This window comes from Chionomys nivalis, chromosome 12 (assembly GCF_950005125.1).
Source record: "Chionomys nivalis chromosome 12, mChiNiv1.1, whole genome shotgun sequence".
Taxonomy (NCBI): Eukaryota; Metazoa; Chordata; class Mammalia; order Rodentia; family Cricetidae; genus Chionomys; species Chionomys nivalis.
This window is the reverse complement of record NC_080097.1, coordinates 15,115,705-15,138,823: the sequence shown is the minus strand read 5'-3', so window position 1 is coordinate 15,138,823 and position 23,119 is coordinate 15,115,705. Positions and strand designations below refer to the sequence as shown.

At 40.2% G+C, this 23,119-nt stretch overlaps 1 protein-coding gene across 1 annotated transcript in view; it reads left to right on the top strand.

Annotated features, from left to right (window-relative positions):
* The first annotated feature begins 3,670 nt into the window (after nucleotides 1-3,670).
* The window catches only part of Ndfip2 (Nedd4 family interacting protein 2), a 48,953-nt gene continuing 29,504 nt past the window's right edge, over nucleotides 3,671-23,119 (top strand). Inside the window, exon 1 of the mRNA XM_057786578.1 lies at nucleotides 3,671-4,018. Coding sequence (XP_057642561.1) covers nucleotides 3,686-4,018 — 333 coding nt within the window. The 5' untranslated portion in view covers nucleotides 3,671-3,685. The remainder of the gene's footprint in view (nucleotides 4,019-23,119) is intronic.

Sequence of the window (23,119 nt, the reverse complement as noted above, 5' to 3'; positions counted from 1 at the left end):
AAAACTAGCCACACAAAATGATAGTTATAGTTATTTTAACACATCTTGGTACTTGCCTAGGTTCGGCTTTTCCAGAAAGCAGATGCTGGCACAAAGTTAAGAGTGGGTGACATTAAATAATAAGTCTGAAAGGAAAAAGGGGTTAGGCAGGGAGAGAAGCCATCACAGGAGGCATATTTGATGAAGTCCTGCTCAACAGTTTGGTGAGATTAGCTTAAAGAGATCTGGTGTTACAAAAGAACAACTTAGGCATTGTCCAGCTGCCTCATCAGTGAATGGCTGGATGCTGTCCAGAAAAGAGCATCACTTCAGGATTAAAACTTCAAAGGTGCTGGCAGCCCACATTCCTTACAGCTGAGCAGACTGAACTTTCCTGTAAGAGAATCTGGGGCAGATATTCTACCCACGATGGCATGCAGCACTTGTAAATGTTTGGGTGGTTGTATTTGTATTTGGAGATGGAATTTGATTAGGTTAGCAGGAAGTGTTAGCCAACTACAGCAAAAATCCTACAGCTCTGCTTGAGGTAGCTCATAGTAGTGAATCGCCATCAGTTGTTTATTTAGGTAACTGGAATCAATGTTAAAAGATCAAGTGTTGGAAATATTACCAGATATCGTTTAAGACCTCTGGAGAATATTGCCATTTGTTTCAGATCTCTTAAGAGGATTTCCATTTCACCCCCAAGGAGTGGCTCCCAGAGGGGCTGTGGGCATCTTGTTGTGTTGTGGTCATAGGTTAGCGGACATGGGAAATGTGATCAGGATGCCTCTTCTGTAGATGATGAGAAAGCATCACGATTTCATGTGGACGATAAAGGCAGGACGGAGGGAATTCAGATCAGCTATGATGAGAAAGCATCACAGTTTCCTGTGGACGATAAAGGCAGGATGGAGGGAATTCAGATCAGCTACTTGTGCTGTACCCTTATTTCCTCTTTTCGGCACGAGTGCCACGGTGGAGATTGCCAGGAAGGGGAGGGGACAAAGACTAGTTCCTTTATCCATAGTGTAATATTTAGCATAATTCCTAACATTGTGGAGGTTCTGGTGCCTGTCACCACTTACTGGTGACTTCAGCATTAGTAAAATTGCTCAGCCTCTCAGTTCCTTAGTTTCTCTTTCTGTTAAGTGGCGACCACTGTCATGCCTACCTACACCAAAGAGTGGGGTGGAGCCAAAAAAAAAAAATAACACATACATAGGGACTAGACTCAGGAGATTTCAGTGCTGTGTGCTGCCGATTTGTTTTCACTGTTCTCCTATCCTTCCTCACTGAAAATGTGTTATTGAATTATGTCATCTGTGAAACTGGAAACACATTTCGAGAACCTGGGCAGGAGTAAAATGAAATACTTGATACAGAAACAGGATTCAGGGTGTTTACTTTGAGTCAGTCTCTCGTTGTCAATGACTTTTTCTTTTTTTAGAAGTAATAAATTTAAAAACAAGTGAACCTAAGTGATTTAAAAAGTGAAATAAAAAGACACAAAATTCATTTCTAAATTATCTTTAGAGATATGAAGTTATACAGGAATCTAATTTTTCTTTGCTATCATTAGGTGTCATGAGAGGTAATTCTATTCAGGGTGATATTGTAAGGGGGAGTTAGCATTTACACTAATAATATCAATGAAATGGCATGCTTATTATCTTAGAATCTAAAATATATTACATTGGAGCATATGAAAGCAAGTTTAAAGAAAACTAGGTAGGGGCAATACCAGTGCTTTGTATTATTGCTAGACTGGCAATGTTGATATTAGAAATTTTAAGATGGCCCAAACAGAGATCTGATAAATGACTTGAAAAATAAAAGTATCAGGAAGACTTAACTTTTTTAGTTAAGGACTATCCAAAGATTATTGAACTTCGTTGTGTCTTGCTAGCTGAACCAGTTATCCAGGCTCCTCTGCTGGCTTCCTTGATTTCAGAATTGTCGTCTGTACATACATGGAAGTAAAGTACAGAGATTTACAGATTTCTCCCCTGTCCCCTTCAAGGGATCCCGAGTAAGATGATTTATGGACAAAGGGCTTGGTTGTCTTAAAGAGGATAGCTGGGCCAGATCAGGTGGTGCTATAGTTCTTAGGGTACAATAAGCAGATGTTTTGATTAAAAGATACCTTTTCATGGTCTGCTGTACTCTTTCATGTTATCTTTTATCTTGTGAGAGAAACATGTTCTGTTGTGGTGAAATAATATTTTTATCAGGCAAAGATGTGTTACATTTGTTTATGTTGCATTTGTTTAATTATGTAAGGGTGTGTATTTAATTTTGTAAAAATGTATTACATTTGTTTCACCTTGCCTGCCTAAGGCACCTGATTGGTCTAATAAAAAGCCAAGCAGCCAATAGCTAGGTAGAGGAAGGATAGGCAGGACTGGCAGACAGAGAGAATAAACAGGAGGAGAAATTGAGGCTGAAGAGAGAAAAGAGGACTGAGAGAAGAGAAAAGAGACTGAGGGAGAAAGACAGGGACATTCCTGAGGCCAGAAACCAGGCAGTCACCATCCAGCCAGACACTGGAGGAAGCAGTGAAAGCAAGATACACAGAAGGAAAGGAAAGGAAGAAGCCCCAAGGCAAAAGGTAGATAAAGAGAAACAGGCTAATGTAAAGAGCTAGCCAGAAATGAGCCTAACCTAGGCTAGGTATTCATAACTAATAAGTCTTGGTGTCATGATTTGGGAGCTGGTTGGTGCTCTAAAAGAAAAAGCTTGGTACACTCTGTTCCGTTTTATTCACATAGTAGGTGACGTGTGGCTAGCCGCTGGGTATTATGATGGTCCACAAAACGTGCTTCCTCACCATTATCAAATTTTAGTAACACCTGAGAGTTACCGCAAAAATCCTACCTCACTTCATTATTTTCTTCTGTTCTTCTCATTTCCTATTTCTGAAGGCCTTTTTCTCTGTAAGGTATAGGGATATGTCTAAAGAGGCTTCTGGAGGCAAAAGAGGCAGGTAAAGTGCGATACAGGATTTTCAGGGCAGTGAAACTACGCGGTGTGAACTATAACGGTGCATCGTTATGGCCTATTTGTCAGAACCCCTAGAACGTACACTACTGAAAATGAACCCCGATGTGTTCTAGGTGATAAGGTATGTTATCGTGGGCTCAACATTTGGTACAAATTAGGTGAGGAAGGCTATGTGTAAGCAGAGCGAGAATAAGGGTCTTTTCCTTTCCTCGAAATTTTATTGTGGCTTTAAAGCTGATTATATATATATATACACACACATATATTATCACATATATTATAAATACACACAATACGTATGTGCATATATAAAAAACGTACATATATTTGGTAACCCATTACCTCATTAGTGATTTGAACAAGCGTTTTAGGACTGCCCTGAAGATGGATCTCTGAGATGTTCTAGGCTTGGGACTACCAAAAGGGCGGTCTGTCCTCATGTGCTCTAGGAATGCATCTCCTGAACGTTCATTCCTCTCCGCAGTGACGGTGCATTGGCTCGTCCCACAGTGAAACCTGCCCTCACCGAAAACGCCAATCAAGTGGGACGATTGTCTCTCTTTTTTTCTTTCTTTCTTTTTTTTTTTCCTTCCTTTTGCTACCGCCCACTCCCGACAGGTTGACGTCCTAGAGGGCTCCCCGGGACTTGCCTGACTTTTTCCACCTCATCCCACCTAGGGACACCTTCGCAGCGGGGACGCGGATGGAACGGCGGCGGCGGCGGAGCCAGAGAGCATGCGCGTCCAACCCGAGCATGCTCAGTAGCTCGCGCGGCTCCCCGGAGCTGCGGCGCCGATCGGCGAGCGACGCGGAGGTCTCGGCGGTAGCCGAGGGAGCGACAGGAAGTGAAGCGGCTCCGCTGGGCGACCGCGGCGGCAGAACCCGAGGCGGCGGAAGGGGCTCTGCGGCGACGACGTCGTCGACCGGGGGAGAGGCCGAAGGAACTGAGCGCCGAGGGGACACGCCCGCTCGGAAGCCGGACCCCGAGGCGGGCAGGATGGACCACCACCAGCTGGGGACTGGCCGCTACCAGGTGGTGAGTACGCGGGCCCCGGGCCACCCGGAGGGACCACGCAGCCACCCAGGGGAGCACAGTCCGGGCCACAGTCCGGGCCACCCGGCGGGACCACGCAGCCACCTCCGGGCCACCCCGGGGATCACGGGCCGGGCCATTCTGCGGGGCCACGCAGCCACCTCCGGGGAGCACGGGCTGCCCCCCAACCCCGGCGGGACCTCGTAGCCACCTCCGGGCTACCCCGGGGATCACGGGCCGGGCCATTCTGCGGGGCCACGCAGCCACCTCCGGGTCACCTCGGGGAGCACGGTCTGCCCCCTTTCCCCGCCCCCGCGAGACCCTTCCCGCCCGGCCCACCTCTCTTCCAGCCCCTGGTCGCACCCGACGGCCTGCTCCTCACCAAATCCCCTTCCCCGAACTCCCCAACTTGCCCGGGTCTCTGTTTCTCCTCCTGTCGTGTCGTTTCCTTCTTTCCTGACTGAGACACTCAGGAGACATTGTCGTGGGATTTCCACCGGCGGCGGGGCTGCGTGCACCGACCTGTCAGGGAGGCGATAGGCGTCATTGAGTGGCGTGGGGGTCCACACTGTAGAGTGAGATGCAGCTGGGCTGAAAACCCCGCTTTTAGGGGCCGTGGACCCATAGAGAAGAGCCGTGGTGGGGAACGAACGTGCCTCTATTCTACTTAACCTTGTCATTTTGCCCTTTTCCATTATGTTAGTATTAAAGTGATCGTTTGTTGGAAAAAAAACCTGCCCCTACTTTGTGTGTGTGCGTGCGTGCGTGTGCGCGCGCGTATTTTGGTGGGAGTGGAGCGTTTTTGTTAGAAATAAATTGTTTGAAAATAAATTAGTTTTCATTTAATACAATCTTATCTCTCAAGTGTATAAACTTCTAACTGTATTTAAATGAGTGAAACGTGCCCTGTATTTTCTTTGTCAGGATTTCTGTACTTTTTCCCCCTTCGTGTATTCTAATGGTGTCGTTGGAGATGAGTATTGCAAATATCATTGTCGGCAATATTTGCTATGTTGTGTTTGCGTTTTCACTTATGAATTTCAGAAAATTTAGTGAAACCTATTTACTGAGGGACAGAAGAAAAGCATTTGTGCATTGTTGATGGTGCGTTTTGCCATAGTTTATGGAATTGTACAGCTAGTCCAGTATGTCACCTTTCCTGTCTGTTTGCATGTGTGTTGTCACCCAAGCCTTTCTATCAAGTGCCTTTTGACAATTGCCAAGGATTGTGGGAGAGTGGATCGTACCATAACTGATTTTTCATTTTTCTTTGGTGAGAGTCTCACATCATTTGAGTTTATTGCTCTAACATGGCCAGGTGATACAGATTATGAATTTTCTGAAAATTTTCACGAATGATTTAGTACAAAGATTGCCATTTTATAGAAGGTGATTGTCAAGTTGTTGCACTGTACTTTTAAAGACGCCTTTCTAAGTGTTTTGCAGAAATGCGATGCCACTGATAACATCTTGAATAATTTTATCATCGATACTTGCTTTATTTTTCAATTCTTTCCCATTTCTATGAGTGTCTCTTAGTAATATAAATTGATTTGAAATCTTTCTTTGGTATAATTTTCCTTACTGTGCTCAACTATGACCACTACTTAAAATACTTAAATACTTTTAACAGTAAGCAATTTATTATGTTGTCTCTTTTGCTTTCAATAGATGTAGCTAGTTGGAACTATTTTTTTCTCAAAATCTCTCCAGATAAAGTGTTGGCGTTTACTTTTGCCATTAATGTATCTCCTTTTTGTCTAAACTTTCAAAGTAGGTTGAAAATACCACATTTTTTTTTTATTTCCCCTTCAAAACTGAAGCTATGCTCTATATAGACTTTGAATGGGTGGAGGCTCTCCATAAGGGAAGAGGGCAAGAATCAGTCATTCTAAATAAATTATTGATTTTAGGTAAAATATTTTTTCTTTTATAAGCAGGTGCATTAGAGAATTTTATCGTGGTCTACATTTGCATTTTAATTTTTTCACTTGTCCAGTTCCATAGCAAGTTTGTCTCTGGGACAACTTTTGGTTTGCTGAGAGTAACTTCCTGTTATATAACCGTCTGGGAACATGGCATAGGTAGAACTCAATTTCATATTCTGAGTAGACTTTGTAGCTAGTTATCAATCTGGAAACCCAGCTTATATGGCGAACATGACTATGGCTGCCTTTTTAGCTCAGGCCTTGTTTTGAAACTCTAGAATGTTTTAACAACTTTGGTTGTTGTGTGTTAAGAAGATGGTTATGTCAGGGATGGGGAACTACGTGTAGTGATGAGCAATGCTGGGCTGTGCTCCTTTTCAAGAGCTAAAGCCCCCTTTCCATGGTGGTGATGCCTGGGACCATCAGAGTGACCTACTGTCTTTATCTGTGTATTAATTAGTAAATTTTATAAGTTCTTTTTGTACGTCACATCCTACGTAAATGTATGTATACATGTATGTATAAATTTAAATCTAGAGTCCCCTTATAAGAGAAACTATGTATTTTTCTCTCTGAATCTGGCTTATTTCACTTAACACATTAACCCCCAGTTCCACCTGTTTCCCTGTTTCTTGTGAATGCTGCAGTTTCTTTACAGCTGAATACAACACCCTCACGTCTGTCCTCTGCTTCCTACTATGATAACAAGCGCACACCATCATTCCTGGCTATAGAAGTTGTTTTCCCCCTCTTCTTTCCTCTCCATTGTTAAAAAGATCCATAACAGTAGATAAAATTACCGCTACAAAGTCTTGGTACTCCTTTAATTTCAGAAAAAAAAATCAGGCATGACTTTCACTGTGTTATGGGAAATTGAGTTGTGCTTGACAGGCAAAGAGCCGTGTGCAGATGGTTAAGTGGTTAACTTGTCTTGCAGCTGCCAAACTGCGTTCTGGCTTTGATGGTCTCTATTTTGAAGGCTCATGTACCTACAACAAGCTGACTGCTAAGATTTAAAAGATTTAAAAGACTACGTACAATTTAAATTGGCAGTGTTAATTGCAGCAGAAGTTTCTCAAACTATATACTAGAATGCCAACAATAGGTGTTCTTGGATTATGTCTAAATACTAACACTGAGACACTCTTCAGTAAAGACAGTAGCTTAGATTTTTTTTTTTAATCCTAGTTATTTTTGATCTTTGGCCACAAAGTTTTTTTTAAATAATTTACTACAGTGTAAGTTTTTTCTGAAATATAATTTGAGGTATTTGTACTATAGAGGGCTGAGTACTTTTATATCTGGAAAATTAAAGTTGCTCCTGATAAATCAATTAAGGAAAGAGGCTTGAAATCTAAAATGGAGTTAGAGAGCTGGGATGTAGCTCAGTGGTAGAGCACTTGGCCTAGAATGTTTGTCCAGAAGGCTCTGGTTCCTTCTCTAGCACTACAAAACAACAAGAAATGGGCTTAATGTCATCTAGGTTTATATATTTTTGTTTTGTTTTGTTTTTTTTTTGAGACAGGGTTTCTCTGTGGTTTTGGAGCCTGTCCTGGAACTAGCTCTTGTAGACCAGGCTGGCCTCGAACTCACAGAGATCCGCCTGTCTCTGCCTCCCAAGTGCTGGGATTAAAGGCGTGTGCCACCACCGCCCGGTTTATATTTAGGTTGTTCTGTTTGCAATGTAAAAAAAAAATGCCTCGCCGGGCGGTGGTGGTGCACGCCTTTAATCCCAGCACTCGGGAGGCAGAGGCAGGCGGATCTCTGTGAGTTTGAGGCCAGCCTAGTCTACAAAGAGAGTTCCAGGACAGGCTCCAAAGCTACAGAGAAACCCTGTCTCGAAAAACCAAAAAAAAAAAAAAAAAAAAAAAAAAAGCCTCTTTTCTTTGTATATACGTACGCTGTATGTGTGCTGTTCCTCAAGGGTACCAGAAGCTTTGGTTTCAGATGGTTGTTAGCCACTTGGTGAGAGTGCTGGGAACTGAACTCTGGTCCTTGGAAGAGCATCAAATACTCTTAACCACTGATCCATCTTTTTTTTCTATTTTTAAAACTTTTAATTGTTTTATTAGTTAATCAATTAATCTTTTTTCCCTCCCAATCAGTGCCCCCTCCCTCCTCTGTTCCCAGTTGTCCTGAATAGCTCAGGCCTCCCATATCAGATATTTATTTATTTTTGCATGCCTCTGCTTTCTAAGTGCTGGAATTAAAGGTATATGCCACCACTGCCTGTCTACAATATGATTTATAACAGTAGCAAAATTACAGTTATGAACTAGCAACGAAATAATTTTATAGCTGGGAGTCACCACAACGTGAGAAATTGTATTAAAATGTTTCAACATTAGGAAGATTGAGAACCACTAATATAGAGTCTGGCATATAGAAGTAACTACTGTTTTCATAAACTAGTGAATTAATTAATTAGTCTGTTAATGTTTCATGGTTGTTGGCAGAAAACAGAAGACTCCTAAGTCAGAACAAATGACATTTACTCATAGTTGCGCCAAGCAACAGGAACACAGCATATTTGAGTACTTTTCCTTGTTCAAAGTCCTATGAGGTTAATGAATATTAGAGAGACACAGCACTGAGTTAGCGTCACATCTGAGTCAACCAGAGTCCTGGCTTAGCACTTACTATTTATCTCTTTATTTTGTAGGAAGCAGATAACATTGTAGCAAACAACGATGCTTGTTTGTTTGCCTTCGCAAGGCAGCTTCTCTGTTGTCTGTAGACTTATTTCAAGGGAAGTTCCCTCATCAGGCGCTGAAAGCTGTGCTTGGGATGACACACTAGGCAAGAATGCCCAGAGATTTTCAGACCCAAGGCCACTGCCTCACCCAGTAGACCATTCTAGGTGACGTACTAGATGGTGGATTCTAGGTGTGGTCGTTTGCTTTCATTTCCCACTGTAAAGAAATACTGTAGTCTTTTACCTTATGTTGCTTCTATTATGACATATTTTCACGACCTTCCCGATTTTCATGACCCTTGTTTCTTTTAAATTTATCAGTATACATTATCTGTCTTATATTACTGCGTTTTTACATACTCAGACTTGTCCAGTTGCATAATGTGATACTTTGAAGCTCTTGTCTTCTTTAATCTCCATCATATTGACTCTGAACAGTGCCCTAAACGTCCTTCCATATTCCTGATATTTAGAAGCTTTCTTTTGACATCTTTGTCTTTATTCTTGATGTGAATTCTTCCTGGTTCCTTAAATGCTGGTGCCTTTCATATGAAATAATTGCTACTTTCTTCAGTTGCTTAGCTGCCCTTTGGTTTACTGTTTGCCTGGCATGAGTCATGTTCTTTTAATATAAATTTGTTTTTTATTTCTCAAAAACCTTCTGTGATTTCCTTCTAAACCCCCACCTACCATTCAATAGCACTTACTATTACAGCTTTCAAATACGCAGAAATATATAGAAGACTGGGAGAAATAAGTCTGCTACATTTATGCTTTTGTATGTCTTCAGTCTTATTTAAAAGATAGAATATCTTTATTCTGAGAGAATTTCATACATGCATACAATGTATTTTGATCATATTCATCCATACTCCTCCTGTCCCTTTTCCAGATCTACCCCTACTGAATTGCCTTCATACTTAGCATCCTCTTTTTCATTTTTTGTTCAAGACAGGACTTCGCTGTGTTACAGCTGAACTTGCAGAGATATCCATCTGCCTCCACCTCTGGAATTCTGGGATTAAATGCATGTACCACCACCACCTGGCCCTCTCTTTTTAAGTTTTAATTTTTAAAATTTGAGACAAGGTCTCATTCTGCAGCTCTGAGAAGCACAAATACCCAGTCTCTACCATTGTTATTACAAATAAAACTCACTGCCATGATACAGAGAACATTCCAGAAAGTTTTTGTACAACCTTTGCCAGTCAGTTCCTATCCCCCAGGTGATTGTTTTTCCACGTTAAATAGATGGACTCTCTTATTTTAGAATGGTTAGCTAATAGAATATAAAGCTTCTTTCACTCAGTGTGAAGGTTTTAAGATGGATCCATGTTAAAATGTCGAAGGATCATCTCTTTATGTTATTGACTAGATTTACTTGATACAAGTTGTATGAATATAAAACCTCTCTTATCTGTTGCTCTGTTGGGAGACATTTGTATTGTTTTTGCTTTTGGCTATTGTAAATGAAACTTAAGAATATTCTTGTATTAGTCTTTTTGTGGATGTACTTATTTCTTTTGGATAGAATCATTAGATAATAGTGTAGATGTTTATTTAATTGTATAAGAAACTATCTGACCCAAACTTCTTTTCTTGAAATAGTTGTCTAGTTTTTTTTTTTTTTTTTTTTTTTTTTAATTTCCCTCATAGGTAGATTTGACTTCATTTTTAATGTTTGGGACCTCTCAGTTTTTAAACTTGTTTCTACTATGATGACTTTTGAATGTGCAGTGTGTGATTCTTAGCATACAGGTTCCTTGACTGGGCCTTGCGTACCTGTACAGAGCCATATCTCAGCAATCTTCCCTCCTTTGTTTTTAGGTACTGATTGTGATGTCTAGCAGGGCTTATTTCTTGTTAATTCTTCAGCCATAGTATATTCTCTCCCACTTATAGTTCTTTTTACTTTATGTGAAGACCTAATTTGGTTTATTTGCCTCATGCAATCTTATTCTTTTATTTATTTGTTTATTTTTGTTCTTTTTTTTTTTTTTTTTTTTTTGAGACAAGGTTTCTCTGTAGCTTTGGTGCCTGTCCTGGAACTAGCTCTTGTAGACCAGGCTGGCCTCGAACTCACAGAGATCCTCCTGCCTCTGCCTCCTGAGTGCTGGGATTAAAGGTGTGTGCCACCACCACCTGGTGCAATCTTATTCTTAAATGTAGGAATCCCTGTAAATCTATAATTAGAAGAGTTTTGGATCTGCTATTTGCACCAAGGCAAAGTAAAAGTTGAGAATCACAATATTAGAAAAAGTGTTGTCTGGATTTACATGCTTGTGCGCCTTTCTACTGTGGAGTCTAGTGCTTTTCTCAGAGGTGCTTCAGAGGTTCTGTGAAAGACTGCTTTTTAGTTAATCTTTCAAATAGACTTGTAAAGTATAGAAAATTTGTACATGAGAAAATTTACAATCAAATTTTTGCGTATCAAGTGGTTTACCAAAGTGCACGTCAGCACTCTGACATGTTCTAGAATCATCATTATGTTCCTTTGATTGCAAGGGCAAATTGTTTTCCAGTGTATCTTAAAGTTCCCCTTGCTATTTCTGTGACTATTACAACAATTGAAACTGTGCATTGGTGCTGGAGAATTGTCTGTAATCTGTCAATTGTGTTTTAAATAAACGCTGATTGGCCAGGCAGGAAGTATATATAGGTGGGAAAACCAGACAGGAAGTAGAAATGATGCAATGAGAACAGGAGAATTCTGGGAAGGAGGAAGTTGATTCCTCCCACTCCTGCCCAGACTCCAAAGAAGCAACATGTGATCTGTGCTGCTGTGAAAGGTACTGAGCCACACGGCTAACATAGATCAGAATAATGGGTTAATATAAGTGATAAGAGCTAATAAGAAACTTGAGCTAATGGGCTAATCAGTTTACAACTCTGTGTAATTTTCTTTGGGGCTTGCTGGCTGTGGGGTACAGGGCGGGACAGAAACCCCAACAAGCAGGCCCCGCTCAAGTTACAGTGCATTGACTTGAATGTACCTCATTAAAACATCTACATACATCAATTAATTACTTCAGCATTCATGAGCAATACTGAATCAAATTTAGACCCTTATTAGGTATATTTGAGCTAGCTAGCTGTACATATTCTAGTACTAGTTTAATATGTACCCAGTAGCATTTAAATAATAATTTAGATCATAAGAATACTATGATACAGATAATCTGTAAGTTTATCCTGGAGGCTGAAAAGGTGGCTTGGGTTAAGGGTATGTATTATCGCAGAGCACCTGAGTTCAGTTCCCAGCACCCATGTTGGGTGGTTTTTACTTTCGAGCACACCTGCACACCTGTACACATACACACAGATGTTTACATAATTAAAAATAATAAAAATCTTTTAAGAGAAAATATAAAATATATTGGCAGGAACACCCCTAATTCTCTGTGTGTTTTCTTATGTCTTCATGTGCCTTCTCAATATGGCCTTGGCTTCTTACAGCATAGGAGAAGGAAGAAGCTGCCATTTTTCTTGAGGTCTAGACTTAAAAGTTTAGAATTTAATTTCTCTTTCATTTCTTTTAGTCAGAGCAATTGTAAGACCAGCCCAGATTCGGAAGGAGAGGGAGCACATCTCCCTGCTTTACTCTCACACTTGTTTTGAGACAGCTGCACAGTAGCTCAGGCTAGGCTCTGAACTTCTAACAATTCTCCTGTCTCAGCTTCTGAAGTGCTAGGATTATAGGCATGAGCCACCATACTGACTCAACTCCCATCTTTTAATGGGGCAGAGGATGCACCTATTTTGAGGGAATATATTGAGGTTGATGTTGTTCATCTTTGAATTGGACATTTTAACCCCTCAGTAAATAAGTACTAAAATATTTAGGATCCCATCCACTATGAAGGTGCAGTAAGGTGCACTATGAAGACTGAAACCTGACTGAGAAAAGATCTAGTTCTTGTGGGTGAGCATTGCAGGTATGGTAATGGCCCACATGAGTTTGTTGGTTTAAGACAGAAAGAAAGCCAAAAGGCTTCTGTGAAGTGGGGATTGGGAGTGGGCCAAAACTCAGAATAATTTGTATCTGAATTTGATAGGAAAACAGAACTCCATTGATAACTCTGGTTTCCAGTTTTTATGTCATGAAAGCAGTCAGGTTCAGCTAAGTAGCAAGACACAGAGTCAAATGAAACTGAGACTCTGGCCTGAGGTGAGGTTTGTTCACCAGTTTGTAGTCTGTTGCTTGAGTTCATTGCAGACAGACTTCAAAGTCTTCAGGTGTTGCCACCTCCACAGTAGGACATACCCATATCTGAATCAGCAACAGGAAGAGACTCTTCCGATTTGCTGGCTTAAAGTTCCAAGATGCCTTCCTACAGTTATGGCTATGAAGCTAGGAGACTATGGGAGAACTGAGTCAGAGGGTGAAGCTGATTAAACCCTTGCAGGGGAGATAAACTATGAACTGAGATTGCAAGTCCCTAGCACACGCTCAATGGCAGTCTTGACTGGACAACACATACACAATTCAGATTCAATTAGGCTAACTGTGGGAGCCCACACCTTTGATCCCAGAACTCAGGAGGCAGAGGCAGGCGGATCTCTGTAAATCCAAGGCCAGCTTGGTCTACAAAGCTACTTCCAGGACAACCAGGGTTACACAGAGAAACCCTGTCTTGAAAAACCAAAAAGAGAAAAGAAAAAAAAAAATAAAGAAAAAGAATTTTAAGACAGTGACTACAGATTATATTAAACACTGTTTTAATTATGTGTATGTGTGTGTCTGTGAGTTAATAATGTGGTGTTGGTGGAGGCTAGAGTTATAGGCAGTTGTGAGCTGTAGGATATGAGTGCTCATAACTGGACGTGTATCTTCTGCAAGAGAAGTAAATACTCTTACACAGTAAGCTGTCTCTCTAGCTTGTTCTTACTGTTTTATATTGATTGTTTAGCAATTAGGTTCTTTTTATTTTTAATATCCAACCTCACATTCTAAAATATTGTCTGGTTGCATGTATATTTGATAACATTATTTTGGAATTCTGTTGGTATTCTATATAGATAGTCTTGACATGCATTTAAAATAACTATGGAATACTTACTGCTGTCATTTATTAATGTGAATTTACTTTCATGATTCTAATTAAGACTATCCCTACCTACCATGTGATTTTAAGTCATCATTATGTCTATGTTTTCTGACTATGTTGTTATGGTTTCTTTAAGAAGTTTGATCACTTAGCTGGAATTAAGGTGTCGGTAAAAATTCTTGTTAAAGACATGCCAAGTGCAAGTTGGGAAATGTTGCAATAGTTTAAGATTTACTATCAGATTATTTTACTGTTTTGACATTCTTACTTTTAAGATTTGTTTGAACATGAACAACATAATAACTTTAAATTCAGGAATGTGCAGTGTTTTCATTCATCTGTGATGTCTCTGCAGAGTTATCCCTAACATTATGTAGAGAAATCATGCTACTTGGACAGCAGATTTGAGAATAGGAACTAACTCATTTATTATGTAAATATCTTTTAGTGTGATGATGTTAATCTCTTCAGTAATTTTGGGGGTATCAAGACATTTTTAGTCTGTTGGATATTGGAGTACCAATGAATATTCCAGTGGGAGGTTTTGAAGGTCATTTGTCGTTGTCTGAATTTTCTGGCCTGCCTGTTTTCTGTCTTCCCACCAGGTTCCACAGCCATTTAGCCCCAAAGAAAATCACACAGAGAGTCTACATTAGTTACAAACCGATTGGCCCATTAGCTCAGGCTTCTTATTAACTCTTAGAACTTAGATTAGCCCATTCTTGTAGTACATGTTAGCCACATGGCTCGGTAACTTTTTCAGCAGGATAGGTCACATCTTCCTTTTTTTGGTCTCTGGACAGGACTGGGGAGGAATGGACTTTTTCCTTCCCAGAATTCTCCTGTTCTCATTGACCTGCCTCTACTTCCTGTCTGGTTGTCCTGCCTATACTTCCTGCCTGGCTACTGGCCAATCACCGTTTATTTAAAACATAATTGACAGAATATAGACAATTGTCGCGCACCAATTTGTTATTTTTACCCCAGGAGGGCTTTTAATGAAATCAAATGACATTTTGTGTAATTTTTTCAAGAGACAAGGTCTTGAGATAAAACTTGAGACTTAAATGAATTTTTCTGTAATCTTAGCAAAATGATTAGTTTATTTCTGTGTATTTTATTATTGCATCGGTATACTCTTCAGCCTTGTATTATACTCTTAATTCTCTTGTTCTCTCTCTTTTGTAATCATCATGTTAATCTCTGACTAAACACAATATTCTCCCCTTCTCTGTTATCCTTCCCTCTCAGGACTAATTCCTAATCTTTATTTATGTCTGCATTTACATGATATTTTCTCTGGAAGAGTGTCCTCTCACTTTCTGCCATCTCGTTGCCCTTTCCACTTTTTATTTCCAAGTTATATATGTCTTTTTAACACTGCACTTTTGCTTATTTTAGCTCTTAATTTGCAGTATATATTTGCTCATTAGACTATAGGAAGTAGGAACTAGATCTGTCTTGCTTATAAAAGTATATTAAATTGTTGCAGGTCTATTATAGGGATAAAATAAATGACTTCTGGAAGAGGTAAATGAGTTAGATGTGATGATGTGCACCTGTAATCTCATTACTTGGGAAACTAAGGCAGGAAAATTTGTGTTGAAGCTTGTCTGGGTTACATAGCTTGACACTATCTCAGGAAACCAGAGAAAGCAAATATACAGGAGAGAAAATGAAAATAAATAGCTGGATATCTTTTTTGAGTGTTAGAAGTGTCAGTGTGGATAAAAGAGTGTATTATAGAGTGATACATCATGTTACAGAGTTCCGTACTGGAAAAGTATGCTGTCCAACTATAAAATACTAACATCTTTCCTGTGAGTCATTAGGATAGGTACTGTGGATAGCACTGCTCTTTAATTCTTATAGTTTTACATAATGCCTCTTCTGTTTAGCAACTTACATTTAGTAACCATCTGTGGTGGTTTGAAAGAAAATGGCCCCCAAAGGGAGTGGCACTATTAGGAGGTAATGACCCTGTTGGAGGAAGTGTGTCACTGTGGGGCGGGCTTTGAGGTCTTTTTTGCTCAAGCTTCACTCAGTCAGTCGACTTTCTGTTGCCTGCTCAGCAAGATGTAGCACTCTTAGCTCCAGTCCATCCTCTTGCCCGGTGCCATGCACCCCATCATGATGATAATGGACTGGACCTCTGAAATTGTAAATGAGCCACCCCAATTAAATGTATTCTTTATAAGAGTTGCCATGGTCATGGTGTCTTCTCCCAGCAGTAAAAACCCTAACTAAGACAGAAGCTGGTGTCAGGGACTGGGGTATTGTGACAGGCCTGACCATGTGTTTGTTTGGAGGAATTTGGACTTTGGTACTTTGGGTTTGGAAAGCAGTGGAATGCTTTAAACACTGCTTTATGGATGATACTAGTAGGAGCATGGAAGACAGTGGTACTAAGAGTTACTTGAAATGTGGGGGCTCATTCAAGAGGTTTCAGAGTAGAAATATTTTAGTATGTCGCCTAGAGATCAGTCTTGTGATATTTTGGTGAAGGAAGTCATTGCCTTTTGCTCTTATCTGAAGACTTTACCTGTGGCTGAAGTGAAGAGTTTTGGATGAATACCGTTGGCAGAGGAAATCTCAAAACAGCCTAGTGTAGACTGTCATGTGAATATTAGTGATAACTCTGATGAAGCTGAGCAGGGTTAATTACAAGAAGTGAATTTGTGAGGAGAAAAAGAGCACCAGGAAATGGAATGAAGCCAAATCCTATATTCAAGGAGATAAACAATTGAGAAATAGAATAAAGGGAGTAAGGGAGTGGGGACAAGATCCCATCCAGCTCAGTTTCCAACTTGTGAAAAGAAACTGAAGAAAAACCTACATCTGGATATGATGGGACACACTTTTAATCCCAGTACTGGGAAGACAGAGGCTGGTAGATCTCTGAGTCTGAGGCCAGCCTGGTCTGCAGAGCAAGTTTCAGGACAGCCAAGCTTAGTCAGTGAAAGACACAAAGCTGGTATAGATGTATTTGAACGAGGGGCGAAGTTCTAGCCGCAGCAAGCTACAAAACGTGGCAGCTTCAGCCATGTGGTTCTGACTTTAGAATTAAAGATGGAAGAAAACAGTTAGGGAATTTGTCTCCACACCTAAAAGCCATTGAGGCCAGGCATGTGTCAGGGGTGTCCCTGAATGGAGGCCTAGTAGAAAGGCCATTGTGTGAAGCTGTGAAGTTGAGGCCTGGATTGCCCTGGAGAACCCAAGTTGTTAGAGATGCCAGAGACATGAGATAACTTGCCAAGGAGAGTTAACAGCGAGTGGAACTAGCCTAAGAGAGAGAAATATGTTGTAGCCAACAAAGTTGAACAGAGTTGGAGATCTGTTGGAGATCTGAAGAGCGTATCGACATCAGACAATGAAGATGCATAGTCTGGAGTTTGCCTGGCTGGTTTTCAGTCTTGCTTTGGTCCAGTATTTCCTCACTATGCTACCTTTACTCCCTTTTGGAATGGTAATATATATTCTGTGCCATTATATGTTGGAAGTATGTGATCCACATTTTGATTTTTATGGGTGATTATAGTTTAGAAATTGCCATGCATCTCAGGAGACACTTTGGACTGTTTGAGACTGTTATAGACTATGGTGTAGGAGGGAGAGCCTGCTTGTTTGTCCTGGCCACCCGGGTAGCATATCCCTGAAATAATCACACAGAAACTGCTTGGCCCCTTTAGCTCTAACTTTTTTATTAGCTAACTCTTACATCTTAATTTAACCCATTTCTATTAATCTGTGTATTGTCATGTGGCAGTGGCTTACCGGGTAAAATTCCCAGCGTCTGTCTCCAGCGGATCCATGGCGGCTCTCTGACTCTGCTCTCTTCCTCCCAGAATTTAGTTCTGTTTTCTCTGCCTACCTAAGTTCTGCCTTATTAGGCAAAAGCAGTTTCTTTATTCATTAACCAATCCAAGCAACACACAGAGGGGACTCCCACATCACCTCCTCTTTTCTTTTTAAACAAAAAGGAGACTTTTGAAGTTGAACTGAATTGCATTCTTTGAACTATGATATGGATATATGCTTTTGGGGGCCAGGGAATGGGATGTGGTGGTTTGAAAGAAAGTGGCTTCTAAAGGGAGTGGCACTATTAGGAGCTGTGGCCTTGTTGGAGGAAGTGTGTCACTGTGGGGCAGGCTTTAAGGTCTCTTTTGCTCAATCTTCCCTCAGTGTGACAGTTGATTTCCTGTTGCCTGCAAGATGTAGCACTTTGAGCTCCATCACCACATCTGCCTGCACAGTGCCATGCTCCCCATCATGGTAGTAATGGACTGAACCTCTGATACCGTAAGAGAGCCATCCCAATTAAATGTTTTCTTTACTAGAGTTGCCATGGTCATGGTGCCCTTTCACAGCAATAAAAACACTAAGTAAGACACCATGAAAAGAGACTAGTTCTTTGTAGGTCTTTCGTAAGTAGGGAGTACTTAATCATTTTCTTCAACCATCCTATAAAATGGAAGTCTATCTATGGGAACTTCTATTTGAGATTATACACTAAACTTGGAGGACAAATTTCACTACTTGTAAACATAATTGCAATATTAAAATTAACACCAAAACAATTTACAAAAGGACAGAGAGGGAAGGTCACAAATAATTCTAAGGATGTTTGGTTTTTTTGTTTGTTTGGTTGGTTTTTGTTTTTTCGAGACAGGGTTTCTCTGTAGCTTTGGAGTCTGTCCTGGAACTAGCTCTTGTAGGCCAGGCTAACCTCTACCTCAGAGAGATCCACCTGCCTCTGCCTCCCGAGTGCTGGGATTAAAGGTGTGCACCACCACCGCCTGGCTTCTAATGATGTTTGAAAAGGCCATAGGCAATCATTTTGTATTTACCTAAAATTGCATATAGTACATATTGGAGTTTATGTGTGATACCTTAAATGAATTTATGCCACTTAGCATAATAATGCATTCCCAGGAGCCATAGACTATCTAACAAAAGTTCCAGTACCATGCATGAGAAACTTCCTTTTAAGTTTTTGTTCTGGGGAGTCCAAGAGACTCCCCAAGCTATATTTGCTATAACAAGCTATTGCTGTTGCTCTTCATTGCCTCCCAGAAATTGAAGATAGTCTCTATCGCTGAAGACACCATTTGCTTCTGATACAGGACTTAGGATTTGAGTGGCACTGATCTGAAAGCCTTCTCTCTAATAACTACTTTTTATTTATTTATTTGTTTATTTATTTACCATACTAGAAGGTGTTATGCAAGCTGCCAAGAACTAGCTGTGACACCTATGAACTATTACAATGGTCATCATGGTAAAATAGTAACATTCATATCTTGGTGGTAGCCAACAGCTGTCTAATTGGATGTAAGGTCTGCACTGACAGGAAGAAAACTGACTGATACTATAAACACAGCCAGTTGTCCATGGCTAGTTTGTGTGATAAAGATAATGGGGGAGGGGCAGGAAAGTTGTGTGGAAAGTTGCTGCACTTTAAGCTGACATTTGCTGTGAGTCAAAATCTAAAAACTTATTAAGACCTACTACAATATGGCAAATAAATTTAGAGGTACATTATTCCTAACTTGGGGGGCGGAGAGAGAGAAGATTCATAACATATGTTTACATGGGTGTTTGTCTTCTGGTAATCTAGATTTACTCAGTTTGTGTGTTTAAACCTGGCCAACTTTTGAGAATCTTTGGTTTTGTATGTAACACTTTGATGGATCAATTCCTTTAATAGTGTCTATAGTGGTATCTTGGCACTTGCTGCTTCCTGAATGAATCACCAGCAACAGTATGCCTTAGTAACAGATGTCACTGTACTTAGTTTTGCTTGAGGATTCTGTTCTTAGACTCCTGCTGTTTGGAAAGGGAAGAATAAAACTTTGTCTGAAGAAATAGGCATCTCGGCCTGGTCCCTGGTAGTCTCAGTTCACTGTGTTACCTGTGATCAAATACAGGCATTCTTGTTTATTCTCCTTGCTGCAGCACCAGTAGCACCCTGTCACAGCCTTTTGCTAGAACTCCTCAGTCAGAACCTCCAGGTTCTGGGTGTTAATGGTATTGAATCTATTCGCTGTGCCCAGTATTGTAATATATATTACTAAACCTAAGTCTTGGTAGGAAAACTAAACAACCAAATCTGTTACTCAGGATTCAGCTTTAGTGGAGAGTCTTTGTTTTAGTTACTTTTCTATTGCTGTTATAAAACACCATGACCAAGGCTACTTACAGAAGGAAGGGCTATTTGGGCTTATGTGTCCAGAAAGGTAGGAGTACATCACTATAATGGTGTCATGGTGAGGATGATGGTGACAGCAGGCTTGACACTGAAGCAGCAGCTGAGAGCTGCCATCCACAGACAGGAAGCACAAAGCACTCGGAAAAATGGTTGAGCATTTTTTGAAACCTTAAACCTGCCCTCAGTGACCCACCTCCACCAACAGGGCCACACCTCCTAATCCTTCCCGAACAGTTCTTCCAACCGGGTATCAGATATTCAAATCTATGAGCCTAGGGGGCCATTTACATTTTAAAGGAAAACATGGATCCCTCAAGAAGAACGGGACCGAATGGTCGGTGAGGAAAAGGAGAGGGGAATGATCGGAAGCTAAAGTCTAACCAGTACAGTTTGGTATGTTGAAAGTATTAAAGATCTTTGTGAGGCTGAGGACTGGAAATAAAATTCAAATTTAACAATTAGAAGGTCATTATTTTTAGTAGGAGATGTTTGAGTAAAAACTATATGGTAATGGATTGGGGAAGAAATAGAAATCAGAATGGCAGAGAATGAAGTAAGACATCTTTTATTTTATTTTTTTCTTTTCAGGATGAGTGTGAAGGAATGAAGTGTGAGTTCAAAAAGCAGAGAAAGAGTAATTTTAAATGGGCAGGTTTTTGTTTGCTGTCATTTGTTAGTGTGATGTAAATACAATCCATGTGGGTGATGTAGGTAGACAGCACTGAGTCAGAGACAGAGTTTGAAGAGCGGACCCACTAGGCGGCAGGGTCTTCTCAGTAGAGGACAAAAGTGGAGTTTATCAATCAGGAAGAGTGCACACAGTGTGGAGGACACAAAACAGGGCAGTAGGGACTGGGAAGATGGCTCAGTGGTTGAGAGCACTAGTCTTTCTTCCAGAGACCCTGGGTTCAGTTCCCAGCAGCCACATGCCAGCTCCAGGGGATCCGACTCCCTCATGCAGACATACATGTAGGCAAAACATCAATGCACATGAACTAAAATAAAGGAGGAGGAAAAGAGCTCAGCTTACAGAAGGGCAGTAAAATGTCCTATTAGTAGCTGTGTAAGAGACTTTTGTGCCTTTTCAAGTTACTTTGTTCTAGAGATTAAATCTGTAGCTAAGTTTAAAGAGTAAAGTTTAAAACAATAAATTTTAAAATAAGGTACAAAGGTTTATTTTATCTAAAGAATTTCCTTTGTGTGATTGAGGCATGGTTTATACAGGGTGTAGTCCACGCTTGTGGATTATAAAGGATAAAGGTAAGATTAAAAGTCAAAAGTCATAAGGTTTTGACCTTAGCATTGTTCATTAGCTGTTTTAATGCTCTTTTGAAAAAATGTTTCTCAAAACAACAACAACAACAACAGAACATAACAAGAGTGTCTTGTAAGGGTTTGGCTTTGTATTGAAATTCTTGACTCGTGAGGCTTGAATCAAAAGCAAGAGAGTGAGGGACTCTATTTCTCATCTTCTCTTTGCCTTGTCTTTTTACCCTTCCTCTAAAGGGTCTGGCAGGCTGTGTGCACTGTGTAAACTGGAAGAGAGGCTTATGATCTGCAGTTGTAGTCTCTCAGATAATTTTGTACAAAGTCCAGAAGGAGGAATAGCAGTGTTATCTGAGAGATTCCTCATAGGTGGTTTTGGAAAGGCTGAGAGTGGAGTGGAGGAAGGAACATCATACAGGGTTTCTGGAGGTAGAATAGAAAACATCAACATTCTGACCTTGTAGTCTTTGCTGACAGTGTTTGGAAAAGGTCAGGTCAGGGCTTCTGTAACACAGCCTACAAATGCCCTGGCTTTAGAAATGCTCTACTGGCTTTACGGCTCTGACTATTCTAGATTGAAATAGTAACGATAGCGCTTGTCAAGTTAGTTTCCCAATTCATCTTTCAATAAGAACTTACTAACTTTAATTCTAAAAGGGAGAGCTTTCCCATGGTTCAATTCACTTATATAAGATTGGATTTACATTTAATCCCAGCACTCGGAGGCAGAGGCAGGCGGATCTCTGGGAGTTCGAGGCCAGCCTGGTCTACAAGAGCTAGTTCCGGGCCAGGCACCAAAGCTACAGAGAGACCCTGTCTCGAAAAACCAAAAAAAAAAAAAAAAAAAAAAAAAAAAGATTGGATTTACAGATTCATATTTTATTCTCTGAGTTATAATTGTGTATATATATATATATATATATATATATTACTCAGATCATGTTTTTGTGGACCCCATCATTTTGGCACTTTCTTACCAAACAGCATTTAAATAAGGTAATAGTTTTAAGTTCTTGAATTTAGTATGGATTGAAGGGCTGTTTGTACTTGTAGGTAGGAGAGCAGTGGGAAAAAGCTGCTTAGTGAGCACCTCTATAGGACTGCGTATAGTGTGTGTTAACAGGTTTTTAAGGAATAGGTACTATGTATTCCAAACTAAAAGCAGATTTTTTTTTTTTTTTTTTGAGGCAGGGTCTAACTGAGGATCCTGACTTCAGAATGCCTCTTCAGATTATATCGCTGAATATATGTGGTTTATGTTGTGTGTGGGAAAAGATCACCATGAGGGAAGAGTGTTGTTATTACAGGTGGCAAAGCAACAAAAAGCCCTTCTGAAGCCCTTTGACCTTTAAGCTGAATTTCATTAGCAAGTCACCACAAGGAAATGGATTCTTGCTGACAGTACAGTATTTAAGTGCTGCAGGGTGGCTGACTGGGGCAGTTGCCTCATAATATGGATCTGTGGCCTGACCTTTCTCCTGATGATGGTTATAAAAGGTTTTGAATATTATGTGGAGTCTGTGATGGTCTTGTTCAATACTAAGGAGAAATTTTAGAGATATAAGTTTTCTTATAACCCCAGGTTTAACCAACTTACAGAAATTCCTTTAAACACAGAAATCTCTTTATTATATCATTATGTCTCACATTAGAAACAAAGAATTTTTTTTTATCTTTCTTGTAAATATCTTGGGAAAGCACAGACTAGTAAAAAAGAAAATGAAAAAGAATCCAAAATTTTCCAGAATCCATTCTGCCTATTTTATTTATTAGCAGTCATTTTGAAACAACATTTTGTCTTTTTTAAAATTTAAATAATGGTGAGAGTAGTCATTTTTAAATAACCCTATGTCTTCTTTAAAATCGTTATTTTTAAATAACCCTATGTCTTATTTAAAATTATTTAAGTGGGCCTGGTAAGGTGGGTTAGCAGGTAGTGACACTGTAAAAGCCTGGAGA